This window comes from Orcinus orca, chromosome 5, assembly GCF_937001465.1.
Source record: "Orcinus orca chromosome 5, mOrcOrc1.1, whole genome shotgun sequence".
NCBI lineage: Eukaryota > Metazoa > Chordata > Mammalia > Artiodactyla > Delphinidae > Orcinus > Orcinus orca.
The window spans coordinates 83,803,609-83,828,638 of record NC_064563.1 but is presented as its reverse complement, the minus strand read 5'-3'; the positions used below and the strand labels follow the sequence as shown (position 1 = coordinate 83,828,638).

Here is a 25,030-nt window from a genome sequence, read left to right as displayed (position 1 = left end):
AAGATGTTTTCAAGATGTTATAGGAATGTAAGAGACAAATATTACACATATTTTTCCCTGGGGGTGCCATTTATTCATTCTCTCCTGGGATCCGATTTCACCTGAGAGCGCGCGCGAGACAGAGGGAGAGAGAGAGCTATATATGTGGATATGTGGATAGCTCGGCTCTAAACAAATGAGCAGGTCAGCTACAGCCAGCCCGCACCGCACTGTGGTTAGCTGCGCGGTGGGTGCCCAGCTTCCCCGCGCCGCCTTCCCAGGGACACTTTGCGGCTGGCCGGGCTCGGGACCAGGATCCGGAGGCAGAGCTGAGCGCAGCAGTCTCACGGCGGGGCGGCCCTCCGCCCACGTGGTGCGGCTCCACGGCCATCTTTGTGCGGGGCTGCGCTTCCGCCCGCTCGCGCTGCAGCCTGGACCTGGCAGTGGAAGGGCTGGCGATGGAGCGGTGGGTGCGCTTCCAGCTTCGGTTGTGGCTGCTGTTGCTACTCCTGCCCCCGGTGCCGGGCTGCCAGAAGGAGTCAGGTGGGCTCCGGACAGGGCCGAGCCCACCACTGGGGCTCGGAGTCTGGCCCGGTCCCGAGGCGCTCTCCCGCGGCCCTCGCTCCCCGTTGCGGCCGGCGCCACGCTCGTGCTGTGGCCGCTGCGGGGCAGAGCTGGGCAGGGGGCACGGGGGCACCTCGGAGCGGAGAGTGCGTTTAGGTGTCTGGCAGTGCTTCTCCTGCCCAGGACCCTGGAGAGTAACCCATCCTCCGGAATTGAGTGATAGAGGGGAAGGGAGGGCCATGCCCCTGTTTACCCACAGCGGGTATGGCCCACGCTCGGCTACCCCGCACCTCCCTAACACACTGGGGGATAATTCGTGTGTGTGTGTGTGTGTCTGTGTGTGTGTGTGTAGTGTTCTTAGTCCATTGCCAGAAGAGATGAAGGGAAGGTTAATAATGCCTGGGGCTTTTAATCGATCCTCTTTGTGGAGCTCAGTTTGATTAGTAAAAGTTGAGAATCCGTGTCACCAGTTTATCCATAACCTTCTGAGTGTCAGGCATTAAGCGTGGAATTTTTCCCATTTCTTGGATACCTGGCAGCCCGAGTAAAGGGGCAGACTTGACCTGAGTGCAGGAGAACTGTAGAATGAATCCTTCCTGGAGGTTCATTTCCACCAGTGGGATGAGAAGAGGGTGTCTAAAAGTTTTGACCTTCTGTTGGTTCTGCCTGCTTGCTGCTAGTCAATAAGAGTGCTCAGGAGTATTTTGTTAACTTTGTTACCTCACTTTTTGAAGGTTCAAAATGGAAAGTATTTATTGACCAAATTAACAGGGCTTTGGAGATTTATGAACCATGTTCAAGTCAAAACTGCAGCTGCTACCGTGGGTGAGTTCTTTTCTTTGACGTGTCTTTAAGAATTTAGATCTTGTCAGGAGGAAATTCCCTAAAATTCCCAAGAGACCTTGGTTGCAGTGGTCAGAGAGCCAAGCATGTTTTGAGAGCAGACAGGGTCCTTGTGGTGGTTTTCTTATATTTCTGGGGGATAAAAATACCCTGGGAGAGGAGAGGCCCAGGTGCCTGTTAACTCCTTGTGGGAGTTAGTATATGTACTTGTCTGCTTTCTCCCCTGGACTGAAAGCTTCTTGAGGTCAAGACCTATGTCTTATATTCACTGTCATATTCCCGGTGCTGGCTCTCAGTAACTACTCAATAAATACTGTTGAAGGAATGAACATATATTTAAATGAATCGAATCATAAGTTTCTTGTTGGTTATCTTTAATGTATGCAAATTAGGGCTGGAGTGTGTTATGGTAGAAAGATTACTTTGAAATCAGCCTTGGGTTCTAGTCCCAGATCCAAGTCCTAGATCCGAGACACTTCACTTCTCTAGATTTCAGATTCCTCATCAGCTAAATAACAGGGTCCTTTAACTGCTCATTATGTTATTCTGTGATTCCTCAAAAAATTCACCTGATGTGTGTGATACTTACTGAAAACTTGCTATGTACTGAACTTTAAAAGGGATTCAAAATAGTGTAATTTCTGGTTACTCCTATCAGTCATACATACTGCTAGAGTATGCAGGGTGGTAGGGGCCAAACAGACTAGAACATGGGACTCAAACAGTGTCAGGCTGTAAGGCATAAACCATACCTTCTGTGAGATTCAAAGAAGGGGAGGTCAGTGGGACTGCAGTGACTGGGAGGACGTGGGTGTGGCATGAGCAGTGAAGGAGGAATATGCATCAGGTCAAGGAGGGGCAATCCAGATGGAGGGAGGTAGAAGAGATATTGACTTGCTTTTTCTTTTTTGTGGTTTTGTTGTTGTTGATATTTTAGATCACCTAAGGTGCTTCCAGGAAAGAGGTTGCTCATTCCTGCCCTCTATTCTTTCCCATAGCTTACATGTTCTCTAATACTAAGCCTAGACCCACAGATAGGAAGTAGGTGGAATGGTATTATTCTCTTGGCCTGCCTTCCTTGATGATTCCCATTCTTTCCCAGTGTCATAGAAGAGGATCTGACCCCTTTCCGAGGAGGTATCTCCAGGAAGATGATGGCGGAGGTAGTGAGACGGAAGCTAGGGACCCACTATCAGATCATTAAGAACAGATTATACCGAGAAAATGACTGCATGTTCCCCTCAAGGTAAGAGCTATGAGGTACATATATCTTCTGATCTTATTGCATAAGGGCTTACTTGATACTACTCTTATAGAGAGTCCAATGAAAGGGACTTACAGGTAAACCCTTCCTCACATTTCAGAAGGACTACAAAATAGTGACAAACTCTTCTGCTGGCCTGGGAATTTTTCTTGCCAACCTCTCTTCTCTTATCTCCTGTATCAAAGCCTGTCTCCTCTCTCTTTGTAAGGCTGAGGCACATCACTGATTGTACTGGCTGTGACTCTGCCCTTTCTCCTTCCCCAGATATAGTAGCTGCAGGACACAGGCTGATGAGACCTAGCATGAGTGAGCTGGGCTGAAGGAGGAGGAAAAGCGTTGACTGACTGTCAGGGGCCAACTACTATTCTAGATACCAAGTATTCAAAGGAAGGTGGTGGAAAACCAAGAGAAATAACTGGTGCTGCAGATTACGCAGGCTCCACTGGCCAGGACTTCAGGTGTGAGAGCTGAAGTTACATATCAGTGGGCTGAGAGCTGGCGGGGAGCAGGGAGGGTCACAGACTAAGCCTGGAAGTTGGCCTTAGGCAGCATTATGTACAACAAGTGATAAACCTTCCTCTTAGGAGTCTTTTTTTTTTTTTTCCGGCCCTGCCACTCGGCTGACCAGGGATCAAACCCGGGGCCTCGGCAGTGAGAGCACAGAGTCCTAACCACTGGACCACCAGGGAATTCCCAGGAGTCTTTAAAAAATACAAAACAAAACCTCTACTCTTTATTAAATTACAAAGTACAAAACCCAGAAGGCAGGATATTCCCTTACTAAGATCTTTTTTCTAAATGATGTTATGTCATTACAAGTAAAATAAATAAGCAGTATTGTAAAAAACATGCATCCATTTGGTCATAAGGATTTATATTATTTGTTCGTAATAACAACTTTATTATGAATTAGTATACTTTCACTGTAATGTAAAATATGTAAAAACAAGGACAATAACAACAAAATAAAGATCATTTAATATCCCACACTCTGAGGTAATCATAATTTTGGTTATCAAGTGTCAGGGGCAAGTAAGGTGGTAGTGGGGAAAATCACTGAGGTATTTTAAATAGACATTTGTTTCATTACTTGGAACAATAATAGAGACTTTAACTACAAATTATGAGCATAGAGGAATTTGTAATTTCTACAAATGAGAAAAAAAATATGAATATAGACATTGTTGGACTTTGAAAGTCCATTGTTGGACTTTAATAGTTAGCCGAACAGTCTCCAGATCAAATTAAGTAGCGCTCTCAAAGTTTCTGAAAGGCACATGGCTCTTATTCCAGACCCCAGAGCTTTTTGGTCAGAATCATGAGCTCTTAGAAATATTAAGAGAGCACAGGACCTTTCACTGACAATGAAAGGTCCTAATGTGTTGAAAGTTCCCTATTCCAACGATTAATACATATACAACTAAGGAAAATAGAGTTAAACAAAAGAGAAATAAAACGAAATATTCAGAACCAGTGTCCTTAATGAAATGGACACAGTTGTGTAATATCTCAGACTCTCATCTGGCCAAAAGAAGTATCTTTCTAGGTCTAGATACTTATACTTCACCCAGTTTGAGAAATACCTATGACATTTAAAGTATTCAGTTCTGAACAAAAGAAAATGTAAACTCAGCCTTTCAAGGATGAGCTGAAAGATTTTGCTGAGGAACTGGAGCACCATCTAATTAACACCGGAGGGAGTTCCCTGGTGGCCTAGTGGTTAAGATTCTGGGCTTTCACTGCCAGGGCCTGGGTTCAATTCCTGGTTGGGGAACTGAGATCCCGCCAGCCATGTGGCGTGGCAAAAAAAACCCCAAAAAACCAGAAATAAACAAAAAAAAATACGGGAGTCACATCATTTCAAAGGTAGAGAACAATAGTATTATTTAAATAATAGCTTTAGTGAAGTATGGTTGACATAAACTGCACATATTTAAAGTGTACAATTTGATAAGTATATATATAACCAAAATAACATATCTGTCACTACCAAAAGTTGCCTTGTGCCTCTTTGCAGTCCCTCTCTCCCCCTTTCCCCGCCATGCCTTCCTTCCACCCCCGTCCTCAAGCATCCACTGATCTGCTTTCTCTCATTATAGCTTATTTCCTAGAGTTTTATATAAATAGAATTGTACTGTATGTGAGAGAGTGCTATTTTAAAAGCTGAATGGGAAAGAAAATAAATGTTTCAGCTGTTACATGTAAATGTACTGCAGTAATACATTTTTTAAAAAACTTTTTAACGAGTAATTTGTTTCAGTATCAAAGGAGTGTTACATGGATAAACAACAAGGTCCTGCTGTATAGCACAGGGAACTATATTCAATATCCTGTGATGAACCATAATGGAAATGAATATAAAAGAAGAGTTTATATATGTGTGTAACTGAGTCACTTTGCTGCTGCACAGTAGAGATTGGCACAGCATTGTAAATCAACTATACTTCAGTAAAAAAATTAATATTGGGTCTTTGGATATATGAATAGGGTGTATCTTTCCATTTACTTACATCTTTAATTACTCTCTCCATTGTTTCATAGATTTTAGTATGTAGGTCTTGAATGTCTCTTGTCAAAATAATCACAGGGTATTACATATTTTTGATGTTATTGTAAATAGTACTTTATTAATTTCATTTTCTATGTGGCCATTGTTAGTATATAAAATATGCTACATTTCTAAATTCATTTACTAGCTGTAATAGGTTTTGGCTAGATTACTTAAAATTTTCTACATAGATGATCATGGATCTACAAATAAAGTCAGTTTAAAATTTTCTCTTCCTATTATATATCTTTAATATTCTTCTTGCTTTATTGCATCTGCTCGTATTTCCAGTAAAGTGTTCAAAAGAAAAGAAAAAAAAGGAGTGTTACATGCACATGGTAAAATATTTGGGTAACTCAAAAGTATGTACAATGAAAAGGAAGTTTCTCTACCACCGTACACCCCCCTCCACCAGACCACTAGTCCCTGAGTCCTTCTCTCAAGAGACAACTACAATTACCAGTTTCTTTTACAGCCTGCCAGAAATAATCTCTGCATATACAATTATGTAGATTCATCAACAAACTAGAACATGCTATATCTTCTGTTCTGCAACTTACTTTTCCTTTCCTTGTAACAGTAGATTTTGAAATTTTTCCATAGGAGTACATGGAGAACTCTTTCATAGCTGCATAAAAACCCATTGTATGGATTTCTTTATTGAGTCCTCTATCAATGGACACTTAAATTTTTCCCCACCACTCCCCTTTAATTTTTTTTTTTTTTTCTTTTGGCTGTGTTGGGTCTTCATTGCTGTGCATGGGCTTCCTCTAGTTGGAGTGAGCGGGGGCTACTTTTCATTGCGGTGCATGGGCTTCTCACTGCGGCGGCTTCTCTTGTTGCGGAACACAGGCTCTAGGTGCGCAGGCTTCAGTAGTTGCAGCACACAGGCTCAGTGGTTGCGACACGCGGGCCCTAGAGCACGTGAGCTTCAGTAGTTGTGGTGCTTGGGCTCGGTAGTTGAGGTGCGCAGGCTCAGTAGTTGTGGCTCATGGGCTCTAGAGCGCAGGCTCAGTAGTCATGGTGCATGGGCTTAGTTACTCCACGGGCATGTGGAATCTTCCCGGACGAGGGCTTGAACCGGTGTCCCCTGCATTGGCAGGTGGATTCTTAACTGCTGCACCACCAGGGAGGTCCTCCCCTTTCATTTTTGACTAATGTAAACAATGATGCAGTAAACATTCTTGAAATTAGACCTTTGAACACTCATGTAAATACATCTGCAGGCTAAACTCCTAAAAGTAAAATTAATTGGCCAATTAATGTGTTTTTAAAATCTTGATAAATAGAACCAAATATCCTCCAAAGAGGTTGTGCCTGTTTACACTTTCACCAGCCTTGTATCATGTGCTCAGAATAGACCTCACACTCTCACTATGTATTATCATACTCTGATCTTTGACAATCTGATTGATGAAAACTGGCATCTAGCTTCACTAGATTTTTTCTTTTGTCATGGTGATACTTAATTTTTTTATTGAAATATACTTGACATATAACATTGTGTAAATTTAAGATGTACAACATGTTAATCTGATACATTTATTTTCATATGATTGCTATTGTAGTGATAATTAGCACCTCTATCACGTTACATAATTATTCTCTTTTATAGTAGTAGGAATGATTAAGTTCTAGTCTCTTAGCAAGTTTGGTAATTATAATACCATTTTGTTGTCTATACTCAGTACACTGTGTATTAGATCTCTAGGGCTTATTTACTGCTTATTGTAAGTTTGTACCCTTAAACAACATCTGTCCTTTCCCCCTATTCCCCAGCCCCTGTTAAGCACTTTCTCTGTTTTTATAAGTTTGGCTTTGGGGGCATTTCCTTATAGTAGTACAGTTGACCATCTTTTCTTATGTTTATGAACTATTGATATTTTTTGTAGTTATCACCCTGTGTATAAATCAATATTTTAAATCAGTTATTTTCATGCTGCCAGAAAATTTTGGTTAGGCCTTGGAATGTTGCCCCCCAGTATAGTGCTGGTCAGGATGGGGAAGAAAAGTTAGCTGTCAGTGTATACTCACTTTTTTTCCAGAAATCCTCTGAGAATTCCCAGGAAGTCTATTCTGAAAGCAATATTACAGTCTTTGTGATTATATACATGGCACTCTTTCTGGCTTGCAAAACTGATTTTAATAGTGTTCTGTATTCAGGTTGAAGGTAATGAAAGGTTTGCTATCCTTCCTCATAAACTATGAGACTTAGTTATGGTGGAAATAAAAATAATGTCTTTGTGAGATGCAAAGCCCAAGGGACACAATTAGAAAATCGGCTTTTCCAGTTCCTATCAAAATTTGTATCTTGCTTACTAATTAAACTGTTCCGTGTAGGAGAAATAAAGAAATGCTGGGAATGAAAAGAGGAGAGGAAATGGTGGGAGTAGCAATAACACTCCCTTCAAACTTAGGATGATCTAGTCGGAAAATTTTATTAAGTATTGTAAGCTGGAGCAGCTTAGCCAGGAAAGGTAACTGGCACCATATGGAAGAGGGGAGTAGTCCTTTCAGGAGCATTGCTCTCAGGACACTTTGCAGGAGGCTGATTATCTGAACACTGGCTTGTCTTACTTTGAAAGTGTAAGCGGGACCCTGTCTTGCCCGAGAGCAGGCACTGCTCTGGTGAAGTTGTGGTATTTCTGGTTGACAGGTGTAGTGGTGTTGAACACTTTATTTTGGAAGTTATTGGGCGCCTCCCTGACATGGAGATGGTGATCAATGTACGAGATTATCCTCAGGTTCCTAAATGGATGGAGCCTGCCATTCCAGTCTTCTCCTTCAGTAAGGTAAGTATAGGAAGAGCCATATGAGCGGATGGAGGGTGGTCCTCTAGCATATAAGCAGGAGATGACTGTGGCAGAGTCTGATGGGTGATGGTGAGGATGAGGCCTGAGGTCCAAAAGTGGGTCTGTGTCCCTGTTAGCTTCACAGTCATTGAACGATAAGACTGAGGAGATGGGGTTGAGGACCCATAAGTGATGTGAGTAAGGTTGCTTGTGTTTATAGGGCTAGGGATGGAGGGTAGGGAATGAGAGAGGCCTGAGGAACCTCTAGGACATTGGAGGTGGGATTCAGAGATCCTACAGAGCATGGGAGAGAGTGGCCCAAGAAAACTCATGGGCTTGAAGTTAGGGAAAACCTGCATTCAAAGAAAAGATTTGCTGAGCTTCTATATTGTATGTATCAACCATAGTATTAGGTATCGTCTGTCCGGCCACTGTATCCCAGGGTCCCAGCCTGGCTAACAGTGAGACTGAAGGTGCTAGATAACTTCACACAGTTTGCACCCAAGCAATGCAGTGAGGGGATATGCCGGCGATACCCGAGAGGGATATGTGAGGGGGTGATCTTTGGGTCTAATTATGGAGAGATAGGAGTACTAGGACACACTTGTGGGCTTGGGGAACTTGGGACAGTGAATATCTTAGTGCTCAGGTTCTTGTAAATGGTGTATTAGCAGGAATGGGCCTTCATTCCCTAGAGAATAAATATGAAAGCATTTGGGGGCAGGGATGGGGGAGGCTAGAAGAGAGTGGATGGGAGATTCTATAAGAGAAGAGTGGGTTTAAGAAAACCCTCTGAACTTTGAGAAAATAACTCCATTTCTGATTTGGTGTCTCCAAAGCAGAGGAACTTTTTATCCCCACTTTTTCTTTATCACAGTTTACTTTCTCTCTAGACTTGTTTATTTCCTGTGTTGCAAGTGGGCTGAGGCCACATTTGTGTTGCATTTCCCATGGTTTAGCCTCATTTCTCAAAAGTGCTTGGTCCCGTTATTTCTCATGAAGCCCTCTCAAAAGAACAGATAGAGGCTCCCATGTAAGTCAGTAAGGACTTTGTGTTTATTACTTATCTGTTTTTTCTGTGGATAATAAGTATGACCATCAGTATACTAACTTTCCTTTCATCTTTAATCCCCTCCCTTTTTTTTTCTGAACCAGTGACTCTTAGTTTGCGAGGGAGGGATTTTAGTCTGTCAGCTTTATAATAAATGTGCAGTTTCTTTTGAGCAGCTGTTATGCCTGAGGTGCTTGATAAATCACGTACCATTTTTTAAATATTTGAAAGAAGACAAACAGCATATTGCATATGTAATTCCAATGGAAGAAATAGTAGAATTAGAGGCTTATCAGTGACCAGAATTTTAAGAGAAGTTACCATGTAAAGGGAACAAATGGCTTCAAACTTTTTTCAAAAGATGTGGGATAACACCCCTCCCCCCACATTCTGCCCATCACTACTTTTGACCCTGATCAAAAAAGAAAAATAACCAAAAAATAACTCACAATTTATTGACCAACCAATGTGAGCTCAGCAGTGCCACAGTAATAGGTAATACTAACACTTACTGAGTGTTTACTTTGTGTCAGACACTGTTCTAAGTTTTTTACATGTACTAACTCATTTAATATTCAAAACAAGCCTATTAGATAGATAATATTATTGATATTATTATTTATCCAGTTATAAACGTAAGGAGACTGAAACATAGAAAGATTAAGTAACTTGCCTAGAGTTGGAAAGAGGTGGAGTCAGATGATCTTTCTCAAGAGCCCACACTCTCAACTATTGCACTATGTTTCCTAATTCTTGCTCCGAAAAGACCTATCTAGGAAATAACTAAGAACTGGTAAGATAGTATACACTCCAAGTGTAATATCAGTTAAAAGATGAGACAGCTATGTGATCATTCAGAATTGGGTATATTATTTCCCTAAACTAAAAACTCCAACAGTGTATGTCCTCTAGAAAAACAGAACTTTGGGGAACTGGAAAAGTTGACCTTTAGTGTGATTTCGTATTCTGGGGTTCAGTCAGCCCACGAATTTTAACCCATGGTCATTTTTGCCTTTTAGCATCTAGAGTCTAGACTTTGAAGACTAGGGAAATTATATCTTTGACAATATAACACTGGGGCAAGGCCTTTTCCAGATCCCGTGGCATGAATGCAGTTTGCTGCTGCTTCTTCTGCTCTGAGACTGACTTAGAATAACCTCTCTGTTTCTGTTGAAGACATCAGAGTACCATGATATCATGTATCCTGCTTGGACATTTTGGGAAGGAGGACCCGCTGTTTGGCCAATATATCCTACCGGTCTTGGACGGTGGGACCTCTTCAGAGAAGACCTGGTAAGGTAGGTCCTTTAGAGAGGTTTTATTTATCCCTCTTTGTGGGTCGTCTTGAAGTAAACAGTAAAGTATAAACAATTAATTTTGTTTAAAAGGACTAACTTTTTTTTTAAGGACTAACTTTTAAGCTAAAAATGAAAGACAAAAAACTATAGCATAAGCAATTTTGTATGTGTATAAAAATATTTACATATCCATAGAAAAAGAGCAAAAGAACCTACCCTAAAGTGTCAGCAATGCTTCTGTGGGAGGGATTCTAGAAGCCTCTTCTTCTTGAAAGTTTTCTGTACTGTTAAGTTTCTCTAAATAAGAGTGAGTTACTTTCATAAGTAGGAAAAAATGAATGACCATACTGTGGGGAAGGATAGAAAATTACTTGGAAGCACATAAATGTACTTTGTAATTAAGAGCTAAGTCCTTCAGGCAGGGATGGTGTGGGTATAAATGTCCCATAGATATCTCAAGTACAAGCCAAATACTCTCTAATTCACGATTGAAACCTGCCTTGGCCTGTTGACTGTACCCCGCCATTATTTCAGAATTTAGATTGTCCAGGTCATCAAGGTGTAGGTACTTCTTACCTAGCTACATTTTACATGAATCATTCCAACAACATTGGTACCTAATGAGCAAACTTCTAAAAACACACCTTTCTAGGTATTCTCTCAGATGTAGGGAAAGCAGTAGTTTAATTCAACTTCATTTCCACAGATATCTATCACCTGTACTAAGTGTGGCTGGAGATTTAAATGAGATGAAGAGAAAGTCCCTTCTCTGGAGAAGCATATAAGGCCGCAGTCCTCAGTGGCAGCTAGAGCCACTGGGTAAAGAAACAAGTTTATTATTCAGTAGGTATAATTAGGAAGTTATTTTTTAAGATAACTTGGTCTCATACTTCATAGAACTGGACCTGGAAATTGTTCTTGTCTAACTGTTTATTTCAGGGATGAGGGAATTCAGGCTCAGAGAGGTTAAGTGACTTGGTCAAGGAACCAATTTAGGCCTGAAGTCTAGGTTTCCAAGTGCATTATTCTCTCCACTTGACTACTTAATATTTCCTATGTTCTCCAGACATTGAGACCATCATTTCTTACTTAGCATTTCATTTTGAACATAATTTTGAGAGAGGGAAAAATAAAAATGTCTTAAACCTTTTTTTCTCCAAGTTATTCCTGACTTTAGTTTTCTAATCCTTTTTTTATTTTTTCAGGTTCTTGCAAATACCCTTTTCACACTCTTCTTTTTGTAGCTCTTTTCCCACATGCTGTACATCTATTTTGTTTTTAAAATCATTTTAAAAACAATTTTTTTCTGAATATGAAACCTTTACATGCTCATAAAAATTTATAAATGTATCCAACTTAGGCAACTTTTTCCCCGCTTATTGGTGTCTTAGAAATCTTTCCATGTCAGTACATATGAAATGACCTCATTATTTTAAACAGTTGCATGGTATTCCATCGGATAATAATTTAATTTATTGTGTCCTTTGATGGACATGTAGGCTGCATGTGTAATATATGCATAATTTCTTGTTTTCTGGACTATTTGAGAATATGTTGCATACCTTATGACCCTGTACCCCTTAATACTTCCGTGCATATTTCCTAAGAGCAAGAGTGTTCTCTTTTATAACCACATTGCAATTGTCAATTAGAGGAAACAATATTAATTTAATACTTAGTGGTCCCAATAATGTCCCATAAGGCACATTCCCCCTCCAGTACAGGAGCCAATCCAGCATCATGTGTTGTATTTAGTCCTCATGTCTCTTTAATCTTTAATCTGCAGTAGCTCTTCAGTCTGTCTTTCTCTTTCGTGACTCTGACATTTTGAAGAATACAGGCCACTGAACATTTTTGATACAATGACACTGAACATTTTTAATAGAATGCTCTTCAGATTGGTTTTGTCTATTTCCTCATGATTAGATTCAGTTTATGCACTGCTGGCTCAGATACTTACATAAATGATTTTGTGTGTATCCACCTCTCATTAGAGATGTTAATTTTGATCACCTGGTCAAGGTGTTATTTCAGGTTCCTCTACTGTGTAGTTACCGCCCTTGTAAACTAATAAGCAATTTTTAGGGAGATAGCATATGTTTTAAAATCTAATCTTAAGTGAATTTGTTTTTCTTTTGATACCTTCCCCTTTTATTCTTCAGTTGAATCTATTCATGATTATAGAATTGCAATTTTATTTTTCAGAGTCCTCCGTTCAGAATCTCTAGCCCCATGATTTCATTTCTCACCTTTAAACTTTAGTAATCTACTTGCTTATCTACACTGATGTCTGCCTGGCATTTTCCTATTTTTATAAACTTTTGGGAGTTTGTCCCCATTGACTTACTTTTCACTCTGTGGAAGAATTCAGTGTCCCTGTGCATTTAAAGAATTCACTCTATGGTCAGCGAAGGGGTGGGGTTATAAAAGAGGGCTGGGGCAGCACCAAGCTGTGGTGGCCGCTGTTAGTGCTTGCCGGGAGACATGGGTCATTTGAGGGGTGGGTAGGTGGGTAGGAAGAATGAGGGAGAGAGAAAACAGAGATGATACTTGGTTCAAGTCTGTGTCTGCGGCTTTCCCCAGGGACCAAGGAAGTTTATGCTCAAAATTTCAGTATAAATTGATACATTTTTTGTTGGGTAGTTTGGCAGTATATATGAAAATGTAAAATGTTTATATCCTTTGACCCAGCAATTTTACTTCAAGAATTTATCCTAAGAAGATGATTAGACAAGCATGCAAAGATGTGTGTACAAGGATATTCACTTCAGTGTTGTTTCTTAAAGAAAAAAGTTTAAAACTACCTGAAAGCCCACCAGTAAGGAATTAAGTGAATTATGACATGGTTATAAAATGGAATACTGTGCATGAATGGAAAGTAAAGGTAGCATAGGACTTAAAAACAGGGACTCTGGGTTCAAACCCTGGCTCTTATTAGCTGTGTGACTCTAGACAAATTGCTTAACCTCTCAAGGGCCTCAACTATAAAGTAGGGTTAATGAAACCTACCTTGTAAGGTCATGAGAATGAGTTTATATTTATATAGCACTTAGAACACCGCCTGGAACATGGTAAGTGCTATATAGGTGTTGGCTCTTATTATTATCTATAATATGTCCTAATAAGAATGTTAGCTAGCAACATGCATGGTATGATCTCTGTTATATAGAGCAAGGTTTTTCAATCTTGGTACTCTTGATGTTTGGGGCTAGGTCATTCTTTGTTGTAGGGGGCTGTCCTATGCGTTGTAGGTTGTTTAGCAGTATCCCTGGCCTTTGCTCACTAACGCCAGTAGCAATCCCCTAGTAGTGACAATCAAAAAATATCTTTATATACGGCCAAATATCCCCTTGGGTAGAGGGGCAAAATCACCCCCAACTGAGAACCACTGATGTGGAGAGACGATTGGAAGGAAATTCTTCACTGAAACGTTGAATTGTTAAAAGTAGTTATCTGTAGGTGGGGAGATTCCAGATGAATTTTTTTTACTATTAGAATTTTATATAATGTGTATATACTATTTTTTCATTAAAAATAAAAAAACCCATTGCTATAGTGTTTATATTTTGGTGGGAGGGAATATGAGACAGAGAAATAGTTGGACTGGAGAATCGGGTAAAGATGATCCAGCAAGAAAGGACTAGAAGATAAGCCAGAAAAATAGGAGCAGTGGTCTCACCTGAGAGAAAATGGGACACTATCTGAATCTGAAAAGTATCTCTACCTGAAAATTTATGTTCTAAATCTCTCCGTTACAGCAAGTAGCTCACAAATTCCTCATTAACTCCAGTTCAGTCCAACCCCCTCCTTTTTCAGAGGAAGACTCTACACAAACTTCTGTGAAGGGTTCCTACAAAGTAAGTTAAGAATGATGCATCTGTGGACTAGCAGTTTCAGTAAGGAAGGCTGGCTGTGGTAATGGGTACTGAGAACTGAGTTTCAGGGACTTCGTCTTTATGGAGCACTAAGTACAGTTCTGGGGATACCAGGTGCTTTGGAAAATCAGACTAAATCTGATGATAACTCCTATGCATCTAAAACATGAAGTCAGGAAGTGATTTGTTTCCTTGCCCTTAATTCAGTTTCTGATATTCTCTGCAGTTGTCTTTGCCTGTTAATTTTATCAATAGACTCTAATAAAAGTGGGGAGGAAATCCTCATTGTACTGAATTAAATAGCACTAAACATGTCACTTAGTTTTGGAAACTTTTCTTTCGATGTTGTTAACTTATTTACCAAACTGTAGATTTGCAGATATTGCTTGCCAGCATCTCCATAGGAATGAAATAATAACAGAAGGGAACATAATGTTATTTAGAGCTTTTTCTTTGGAGTAGCCTGGATCAGACTGATTTCAAAATGTGAAGATCTCAACTAATCTTCAGAAATGGTTCAAAGGCATCCTTATATAGTTAAGGAAGAAACATAGAAACTAATGAAATCTATTTTTAGGTCAGCAGCACAGTGGCCATGGAAAAAGAAAAATTCCACAGCATATTTCCGAGGATCAAGGTGATTATACTTTCTGACATTTTACAAAAGTATTTTTCCAGTTAATGTGCAAAATATAAGTAATTTTGAGGGTGTGAGGAACCCTAGTTTAAAGAGAAAGCTAAGATAACTAAGAAATAAACATAGAATCACAGAATTTTAGACTAGAGAAGAACTCAAATTATTTGCCCAAATCACTCTAAGTTGAACTGAAATTCCAAGAAGTAAAGTTCATCTGTCCAGTCATTCAACAGATATTTACAAAGTGCCACGAGTGTGATGGGCTTTGACTATATATAATGCTGAACAGAACAATGAGTTGTCCTCTTGCCTGAGAGATTACAGTTTCCTAGGAGTAGCTTATGATCGTGCCCACAGTCCCTCTGCCACTTAATGGCAGAGTGGGAACCATCACCAGCTCTTCTGACTGCTTTTTTCATCAGACCATGTGGCTGCCAAATAGTGGTGGAAGCGCAGACTGAGACTGGTGAAAATGGAGAGGGAAGCAGGGAAGGAAGGGAGGAAGAGGGAAAGAGAAAAGGTTGGGGAAGGACCCTGTCCATGTTGTTCAGCTCCATATCCCTGGTGCTAAAACAGTACCCACCACATAGATGCAGAATGAGTACCTGTTAGACAGATGAATACAAAAGAGAATGTTTAGGGAGAGAGTTTTGCAGTTTTCTCAGAGCATCCTTGTCCAAGGTCACAGCCTCTCTTCACTCGCAGTGGACTTCAGCCCAACAGCAACTGCTTACGCTTCCTTATCAACCTCTCTGGTTCTCAGATCTTCAGATCAGATTCTTAACTTGGGATGCATGTGTGGACTTCAGGAGTTTTAGGGATTCCTTGAAATTATATGGGGATATGTGCATTTTTCTAGAGAGGGGGTCCACAGTTCTCATCAGATTCTCAGGGGGTCCATGACCCCTCACATGTCAAGACCATCTGCTACTAGGACCATAACTAGGACTTTTTCTACATGCAGTTTTCAGGTGTTTGAGCCTTTCAGTTTTCTTTTTAATTTAAATATTATACTGGATTTTACAAAGCACACCCCACAAAGGTCACGTAGCTGTTTTGGTGAGTGGTGATTACCTAGTCACACAGCTATGAGTACCAGTGATTAGAGGTTACCTGAATCTTCTAAAAGGGAAATAATTCCCTGGGATATGGCTATACTGCCCAGAACAACATAATCCTAAAGACTAGAATGCAAGCAAAGAAGGGCCAAATACTCCCCTTCCCTGAAGGGTAAAGTGGAGAACAGCCCAGGACCTCCTAGTTGCTGTAGGATCTAGTATCCCCCTCCTCCTCTATTAAAGTAACCAATGAATTGTCCATCAGTGTGTACAGTCTTTTTCATTGGGTCCGATTACTGCTTCCCTTTCAGAGATTGAGAACAGTATTATGGTGTAGGACACATAGTTTTATGTCATGTGTTTCTTTTATAGGACAAGTCCAGAACGAGATCCTCTCATTCTTCTATCTCGGAAAAGTCCAAAACTTATTGATGCAGAATACACCAAAAACCAGGCCTGGAAATCTATGAAAGTAATCACCAATCATCTGACTAGAACTACAGCAGTGAACATTCTCACTAAAAGAACGTTGCCACCTGGGTAGAATTTGAGATTAGGTTTCCTCTCAGTGTTGGGATGAATAGAGAGAAAGTTCCATGGACTAAAATTAGCATATATGTAAATTATTCTTTTTCAAACTCACATTGCTTTTCTGGCCCATATTATGACTTGTATTTTATACAATTTTGAAGGTTTAAACAGAGGTCACAAACTTTTTATGTAAAGGACCAGATGGTAAATGTTTTAGGCTTTGCAGATTCTAGAGTCTGGGTTGTAGTTACTCAGCTCTGCCATTGCAGCGTGAAATCAGCCGTAGACAATATGTAAACGAATGAGCATGACTGTGTTCCAATGAAACTTTATTTATGGCACTGAAATTTGAATTTCATGTAATTTTCCTGTGTCATAAAATATTCTCTTTTGGATTTTTTTCCAGCCATTTGCAAGGTAAAAATAATCTTAGTTTATGTGTTGTGTACAAAAATAAGCAGTGGGCTGGATCTGGCCTGTGGTCTGTATGTTTGCCAACCCCTGGTTTAAACCAGTGGTTCTCAACCCCGACTATACAATCCAACTAGAGAACTTAAAAATGAATAGAATGAATCAGAATCTTTGGAAATGACATATAAGCATCTTCATTTGTTTAAAACTCCCTTTCGCCTTTCATTCTAAGGTGAAAGCAATGACTGGCTTCTTTGGTTTGAAGTCCATCTCTATCCTCTTAACTCTTTCTTGCCTTATTCAAAGAACCTTAAGCCCTAAATGTCCTCATCTGAAATTTCCATATACCATATGAGGATGATATGAAAAAAATGTTTAAACTTCTTGTCATAAAAACTAAGTAAAAACTAAGAAATACTAAGTAAAGCTGCATGTATTTATTATGTGACTGCTTAATTCAAACAGGAGCAAATGCAGTATAAGAAACTTTGTTAAAAAATAAAAATATGAAAAATGTATCCATTCAGCCCAGCATCTACTATGGGAGGCTGCAAAAGCAAACAAGACTTGTTCCCCTCATCGAGTTTACCCTCTGCTGATGTGGCTGGAATACAGATGGGGGTCTCAAACTCCGATACCCCCAGGGGCTGCACTAATGAGCAGAAGAGAGTGCTGAAGGTCCGGTCATGGCTGCCCAGGGGAATAGGAGCTCTCTTTGCCAAATCTTCCTTTTTTTTCCCCAAGAAAAGTTGGAAATCTGGGTTTTTGTAAGAAATACCCTACCACCTATAAATGTTGGCAGTGGTTAGAATATTTATTTTTAAATACTTTGTGAGCTCAACAAAATTTGTGTGTGGGCTACACCTCTAAGCCCACCAGCCACCATTTGTAACCTCCTATGCAGTATGATTTACACAGAGTGAAATGTGCTGCAGGCCATGACCTCTGAGTTCAGGGGATTCACATGGTTCCAAGGGAGCTTAAACTCTAAAATCAGACAGAACCAGGTTGAAACCCAAGCTCTTCTACTTAGGACCATGCGACCCTGAGCAAGTCTCCCAACTTCTCAAAGCCTTGGCTGCTTCATCTATAAAGTGGGATAATCATGCCTCCTGAGTCTGTTTATTATAAGACTTAAATGAGGTCATGTTGATGAAATGTTTAGCAATGCTTACTGCACAGTGGTCTTCAATGCTCCTACTCCTAGTATTAATAACTTCCTTTTCACTGAAAGGATACCTTGGGAAAGCCAGCTGCTAAGGATGTCCATCTTGTGGATCACTGCAAATACAAGTAAGACTTCCAGAACTCCTGACTCTCCTAGTTTCCCTATTGCTTTTGGAATAGCTTCACTTTGGGTGAGAGTTTTAATACTAGGGTCTAGCCGGGGTTTGTGAAAGTCACATTAATTCACTTAGCTATTATTTTCTCGGAGTCTGCTGTGCACAAGGCTCTGAACTAGGTTCTGTGGGAACTGTGGAGACATGAAATGTGGTCCCTGCTTCCAAAGAGCTTGCGTGCTTGTAATCAAAGGGATGGGATTCCTTCTCTCCACACCCCGCCCAGCCAAGAGCTGAAGTTAGATCAAGTATTTATTAGGTTATTAAAAACAATTTACGGTCCAACCTGAATAAAGCATATGTAACTATTATATTTAAATGCCAGGACTAAGGATTATATGCACATGTAAAACCAGGTCAGGAGGAGAGCAGTGGGGGGATTCAGAGAGATGAATGCTGATTATACTGCACAGTGGGAACTATAGGGTAGAAGCAGCTCTGGTTGGAGACAGGGGTACATGCATGGGAAATGCTGAAAAGAAAATGTTCTTTTCTAAGTTAGCTTTTTTCCAGGGGGCATTTCTTTGAAGATTGATTAGGTATGCCTGGTTGTCTTCTCCAGATTTCATAAGAGGGAATAGGGAACAGGGCATGCCTTTGACCAGGTAGGGTACCCTATGGGAAAACCAAGGCTTTGGGAGGCCATGATGAGTTCAAGACTTTAGGCCTAGAAAAACTTGTAGCAAAGGGTGAGGTGTTGCTTCCATCTGAGCCTTGTATCTGCTGTACCCAGCACCCAGCTGCTGGCCCTATCAGTCTCTCCCTGGAGAAAGTATCCCTTTTATCTCCTCACCCTGATATTCCCAGGAACAACCTCTAACTCCTGGAACAACAAGGAGTTTATAGAAACTTCACAGGGACATGCTGATGTGTCCTTGAAGACTGAAAATGGAAAAAGAAAGGAGAGGGGGTAATAAAAGGAAAGAAGGGTAAGAGGGAGTAAGAAAAAAAGGTCATATTTGTGGAAGTAGGCATATAGTTTCAAGTATATTTTGCTCTTTCTTTTCCAGGTATCTGTTTAATTTTCGGGGTGTAGCTGCAAGTTTCCGGTTAAAACACCTCTTTCTGTGTGGTTCACTTGTTTTCCATGTCGGTGACGAGTGGCTGGAATTCTTCTATCCACAGCTGAAGCCATGGGTTCACTATATCCCAGTCAAAACAGATCTCTCCAATGTTCAGTAAGCAGCTCTCTACCAAGCAGAGTTTCCGATGACTCCCGCAATCTGCCTCTAAGTTCCCAGCCATTTAAGACATTTACTCCTGATGACTTTTTCCATTGAAAGCTTTTTATTTTTCATATTTGGTTCTCAAAGATAGTATTGCATTATTATCCAACTAGGCTGAGTGGGATTTAATTTTTAAAAGTTCTCTAATGCTGATTTAAAATGTAACATTCAGACAGTATGCAGTGAAAAAGCTCTAATCTCTCAAAGACTAGAGATATGGGTATTCAGTTGTGTTATATTGTCAAAAGGACTTTCAGATACAGCATGAAAATTGACCTCAGTGAAACGGAGGCAAGTTTCCTCTCATGGAGGGAGGGGCTAGGATGAAGAATGGAGAAGGGCCAGAAATGTAAGCTCAGCGCCCTCTTCTGGGGGCCAGAGCAAGAAACAGGAGGGAAATTTTTTTCTTTACTATTGATTTTTGATGTGTATCATTGAACATTTCTCTATTTTTCCAAATATGTTCCGGAACTACAACATTGTCTTCTGCCTGTGTGTGAGATATTTTTTGCTGCTGCTGTTGTTATTTTGTTCCTGTGAGGACCTGATATCTTTGCTTTAAAAAAGAAATAATTCACCATCCACATATCTAGAGATTAACTATGGACCTCACTCTGTGGTCTCTCTGACTTAGTACTAATGAGCTTGGTCTGTATTTCAGAGCCTAATAATTCTTTCCATTTTAGGGAGCTGTTGCAGTTTGTAAAAGCAAATGATGATGTAGCTCAAGAAATTGCTGAAAGGTAAGTTCTGTTCATTTTTCTTTTTCCACTTTATCATCCCCATTTTGCCTGAGCTAATGTCATAAGAATGCTGTTACCATGGTGATACCTGAATTTCAGCCTCATTATACAGAGATGATCAGAATCAAAGCTGTCTTGGGGGAAAACACACATTCACATATGTCCCAAGCCCATACTTTGTAGAGTTAGACTGAAATCTTTGAAGTCATTCAAGTACTGTTTCTGAGGATTGGCTGTTTACATATTTGTTTTTAAGAAAAAAAAAAACATGTCTATTTCCAAATGCATGTGTGTGGATATGATGGCTATAGAGTTGGTTCTGAAGATCAGAGTTAATTTATATAAAGTACTCTGAACAGTGCTTGGCACAGGTAAAAATGCTCAAGTGTAAGCTACTAGTATTATTCAATGGTGTGCTTTGTTCTTGTTAATCTTGTCTCTAGGGGAAGCCAGTTTATTCTGAACCACTTGCAGATGGATGACATCACCTGTTACTGGGAGAACCTGTTGACTGAATACTCTAAATTCCTGTCCTATAATGTAACAAGAAGGAAAGGCTATGATCAGATTATTCCCAAAATTTTGAAAACTGAACTCTAGTAGTCATCATTGAGCCATAGTCCTCTCTATGGCAGCAGATCTCAGACATCCTGTGGTGAGAAGCTCACTGTGAGTGTGACACCTATACCTTGGATACTGTTACCAAGCCAAATACGTGGTTTTCCTTATCATGCTGCACCAAGAGCAACTTTCGAGAAAGATCCAAAATATGTTTAATATAGATATGAAGCAGCTCAACACTTTGGCTGAATAAGGACCAGAAATCATGAGATGTGGGTTTTGAACCCGATTCTGCCTTTCATTTTCTTAGGACCAATCACAGCTTGTGCCTCAGATCATCCACATGTGTATGTCCCTCACTTTGGAACTGACTGTGCCCATGGGATGATGCCCTTTGTCTCATTGTTTGGAGTAGAAAGTCAATCCTTTGGAACTAGTACAACTCATCACCACAGTTCTGCAGTTATTCTACTCTTGATTTCTGTCGCTATATTTTAATGTAGAAAGCCCTTTAGGGTTTGTGAAAAATACTTGGGGATTATTTCCTAAAAGGTCTAAGGAAGCAGTAGTGTGCCATGCCATGATGTAGGAGATCTCTTTTGTCAAAGCCTAAACTCTTTGGTACTCAGGAGATTTCTATAAAGCCACGTAGAAGGGGGCCAATTGCATGAGCAATTTTTGCAATTGGATTTCAAGTTCCCTTTTTGTACCTTCACACCCTTCTTTATGTTCTCTTTCAAAAAGAAGAGATAAAAACCTCTTAATAAATTTAGGAGATGGTCCTTACTTTTTAGAGGAACTGTGCATAAAACAGCATCTCTTCCTCATTCTTCACACGCCCTTAATATTTTTCCTCCTTGAGTTGGCGGTAGTCCATGCTTGCAGGGATCTCAAGGAGTCTTCATGTGTGAAATGGTGTTAAGTTGGGAGTTTAGAACATTCAACTTTAGCACTTACTTATATAGGAGATGTTTGTTTTAGCGCACATCCATGTTGGAGTGCTTCCTTTTCCCTTTTGAAAAAGACATTTGGATAGTAGTTTAATCTCAGGCTGTTCTCCCTAACATAGTTGAAAATGAAGAAAAAATTTTAGATTAAAACCCATATAGTCTGTCCCTGGTGGCACAGTGGTTAAGAATCCGCCTGCCAATGCAGGGGACAGGGGTTCAAGCCCTGGTCCAGGAAGATCCCACATGCTGCGGAGTAACTAAGCCCGTGCGCCACAACTGCTGAGCCTGCGCTCTAGGGCCTGTGAGCCACAACTACTGAGCCTGTGTGCCACAGCTACTGAAGCCCACGCACCTAGAGCCTGTGCTCCGCAACAAGAGAAGCCACCACAATGAGAAGCCCACGCACCAGAACGAAGAGTAGCCTCCACTCGCCACAATAGAGGAAGCCCGTGCGCAGCAATGAAGACCCAGTGCAACCAAAAATAAATCAATAAAATAAATTTATAAAACAAAAACAAACAAAAAAAACCCATATAGTCTCATGACACAGAACCAGCCTCGTCCCTTAGGCCCAAACTTTCCACAGAGAAATCAACTGTTTGCCTTTGCCTTTTTTTTTTTTTTTTTTTTTTTTTTTTTGCGGTATGCGGGCCTCTTGCTGTTATGGCCTCTCCCGTTGTAGAGTACAGGCTCTAGACGCGCAGGCTCAGCGGTCATGGCTCACAGGCCCAGCCGCTCCGCGGCATGTGGGATCTTCCCAGACCGGGGCACGAACCCGTGTCCCCTGCATCGGCAGGCGGATTCTCAACCACTGCGCCACCAGGGAAGCCCTGCCTTTGCCTTTTAAGAACTGTTTGGTATTAACTGGTTTCAAAATTAGTAAATGTGAGATTCAGTTATATAAAATCAGGGACTTTATTCCACTTGTGAAACATGTGTTGGGCCTTTTAAACTCCCTTTCACAAAATTGTAAACCTACGGACCTTCTTAGAGGACCTGCTGGTAAGATCATTGCATAGAATAAGGCAGGTGTTTAAAATTGGATTTTTTTGAGTATTAAAAACTCATGGGAGGGGCTTCCCTGGTGGCGCAGTGGTTGGGAGTGCGCCTGCCGATGCAGGGAACGTGGGTTCATGCCCCGGTCCAGGAAGATCCCAAGTGCCGCGGAGCGGCTGGGCCTGTGAGCCACGGCCAATGAGCCTGCGCGTCCGGAGCCTGTGCTCCGCAACGGGAGAGGCCACAGCAGTGAGAGGCCTGCATACCGCAAAAAAAAACAAAAAAAAAAAAACAAAAAAACTCATGGGGACTGTGTTTTTAGGTGCTATAAGTCTGGCGTTAAGCAGTCCAGATTTCTGAGTTGTACTGTGGTTTTGCCTAATCAATAGGAGGCCCTGGTAGATATTATCATTCCATTTTAATTTTCTTCTCACTAAACTAGGAGCAAAATTTTCTGTCCTTTGGATTAGGAGCTGAAGGTGCATTTCCCTGGGAGTGTTTCCTACTTTGCTTCAAGATCCATCTCAAGCATCATCTTTCAGTCCTTGTTTTCATTCCTCTAGGCAGTTAGAGGCTATCATAATACTTTGTTCATGCCTGTATTATATGATATCACATTGCACTGTAGTTATTTGACTGTTTCTCCTACTGTTCTGTGAGCTTCTTCATGGGTGGGAATCATGTTTTACTTACCCTGATTTCTCCATTATCCAGCACAATGCCTCACACAGAAGGATGCACAGAAGAATGTTGGAAGGATGGATGGATGGATGGATGGATGGATGGATGGATGGATGGGGACAGCAGGCTTAACTAAATCCTGTTTACAGACTGCCCAGACGTTGACTTCAAGGGGGACTGGACAAGACTGTAAGAATTGGATCAATGCAAATTCTCACCTGCCTTTTGAAGAGTTAATGAGAACATCTTTGTATTTAAGTACAGCAAATGTTATTCAGATTTTACAGTTATTTGTTTACCTCTGCGTAGATGGTATGAGGATGGTGTGTAATGACATGTAAATTGTATGGTTTTGAAAATAATTTTTATCTCCATAACTTTTGAAGTTGTTGTTGTTTGTTGTTAATACTATCTGGGTCTCAAACTTACCATTTCTTCCTCGGAGAGCTAGAAGCCACACTTTTCTTCAAGGAAAGAAAATAATTCAATTTATTTGAGTGAAGTGGGATACTTGGATAACACAAGTAATGATTTTCCTTTATTTGGGGAGTATCATCTGTGTGATGTTGTCCATGTGCCACCTTATTCTGCTGTTACATCAGGTTTTCCTAATGGAAAAGAAAAGAAACCACCTCTAGCTGGTTTAAGCAAAAGAACTTTTTAGAAGGATATGAGGGCATCTCCGAGTAGTTGGAAGGGTAGAAAGCAGAGCAGTTTCAGGAATATCAACAAGGGTTTGGATAGTTTCTGGAGTGCTGCTCTGTGCAGTTCCAGAGACAGCCAGGCTCTGTCTCTCAGCCCAAAATTCCCAAGAGAAAAACATTTAATGGGCTCCTTTGGGTCAGTTCTGAAGAGGATAGTTCCCTACCCTTTACTCCTGCACTGACTATGAACAAGAGCAACACAGATACATTAAAAAACCATCTTCTCATGCATCTAAAGATGCCTTCACTTAACGTAATCCTACTGCATCCCGAGGTAAGATGTTGTGGGTGAAGCAAAGGGGTACAATTATAAATCACTCATTTAATATTTATCAGATACTTCTTGAGCATTTACTGTGCACAGCAGTGGGAGATAAGAAAATGTTTACAACAGGCTCCCTAGCATGAAGGAGCTCTCTAGGTGAGATGATAAAGTAAAAATAATATGAGAGGCTTCATAGGCAGAAGGTAATTAAGGTGATATGAGGCCTTAATCATAAGGCCAATTATTCATAAAGACAATGTGGATCTGAAGTTTAGAGGGAGAAGAAATTTCTATCTGGTGCAGATGGAAACTTCCTGGAGGTAAAAACTTGAGTTACACTTTGAGGGATGGTTAAATGAAGTGGTCCTTGGAGTTCTCAGAATTCATTGTCTTTACCTGTGGTAACAGTTTATGTCATATATAATATAATAAAATGTAATATATGTAGCAAGGGCAGTACCTGGTGAACCTAGCAGGGAAAGGGAACCTTCTGCCGCCTGGGAGAAAATTTATGATGGGGGGAGAAGCTCCTGGGTTCTATGAGCAGAAATCAGCAAAAGGTCTGAGGGTAGAATAGTGGTGGTTCCAGGCACACTGTGCTGACCACACTGAAATTTTCCCTTGATGCCTCTACTGTGGTGGCAAATGCACATCCTGGGGAGGAGTCAGCTAAATGTGAAAGAGTGGTCTGAGTGAGCCACGTGACACCTTTT

At 40.7% G+C, this 25,030-nt stretch overlaps 1 protein-coding gene across 4 annotated transcripts; it reads left to right on the top strand.

The window, feature by feature from the left end:
• Positions 1-334: 334 nt before the first annotated feature.
• Positions 335-23,729, top strand: POGLUT1 (protein O-glucosyltransferase 1). Of its 4 annotated transcripts, XR_007477527.1 has the most exons (12): positions 366-522; positions 1,278-1,368; positions 2,489-2,632; positions 7,855-7,990; positions 10,218-10,339; positions 14,792-14,851; positions 16,282-16,381; positions 18,086-18,144; positions 19,202-19,369; positions 20,104-20,160; positions 20,604-20,829; positions 23,382-23,729. XR_007477527.1 is itself a non-coding variant. In XM_049710159.1 (11 exons), the coding sequence occupies exons 3-11, from the start codon at positions 2,538-2,540 to the stop codon at positions 20,758-20,760; spliced, it is 954 nt and encodes a 317-aa protein (XP_049566116.1). In that variant the 5' UTR covers positions 335-445; positions 1,278-1,368; positions 2,489-2,537; the 3' UTR covers positions 20,761-23,729. The 4 variants fall into 4 exon arrangements, 3 of the variants coding, with proteins under 3 accessions (XP_049566116.1, XP_049566115.1, XP_004278565.1); XM_049710159.1 differs by having other exon boundaries at positions 335-445; positions 20,604-23,729; XM_049710158.1 differs by lacking the exon at positions 20,604-20,829.
• Positions 23,730-25,030: the final 1,301 nt, after the last annotated feature.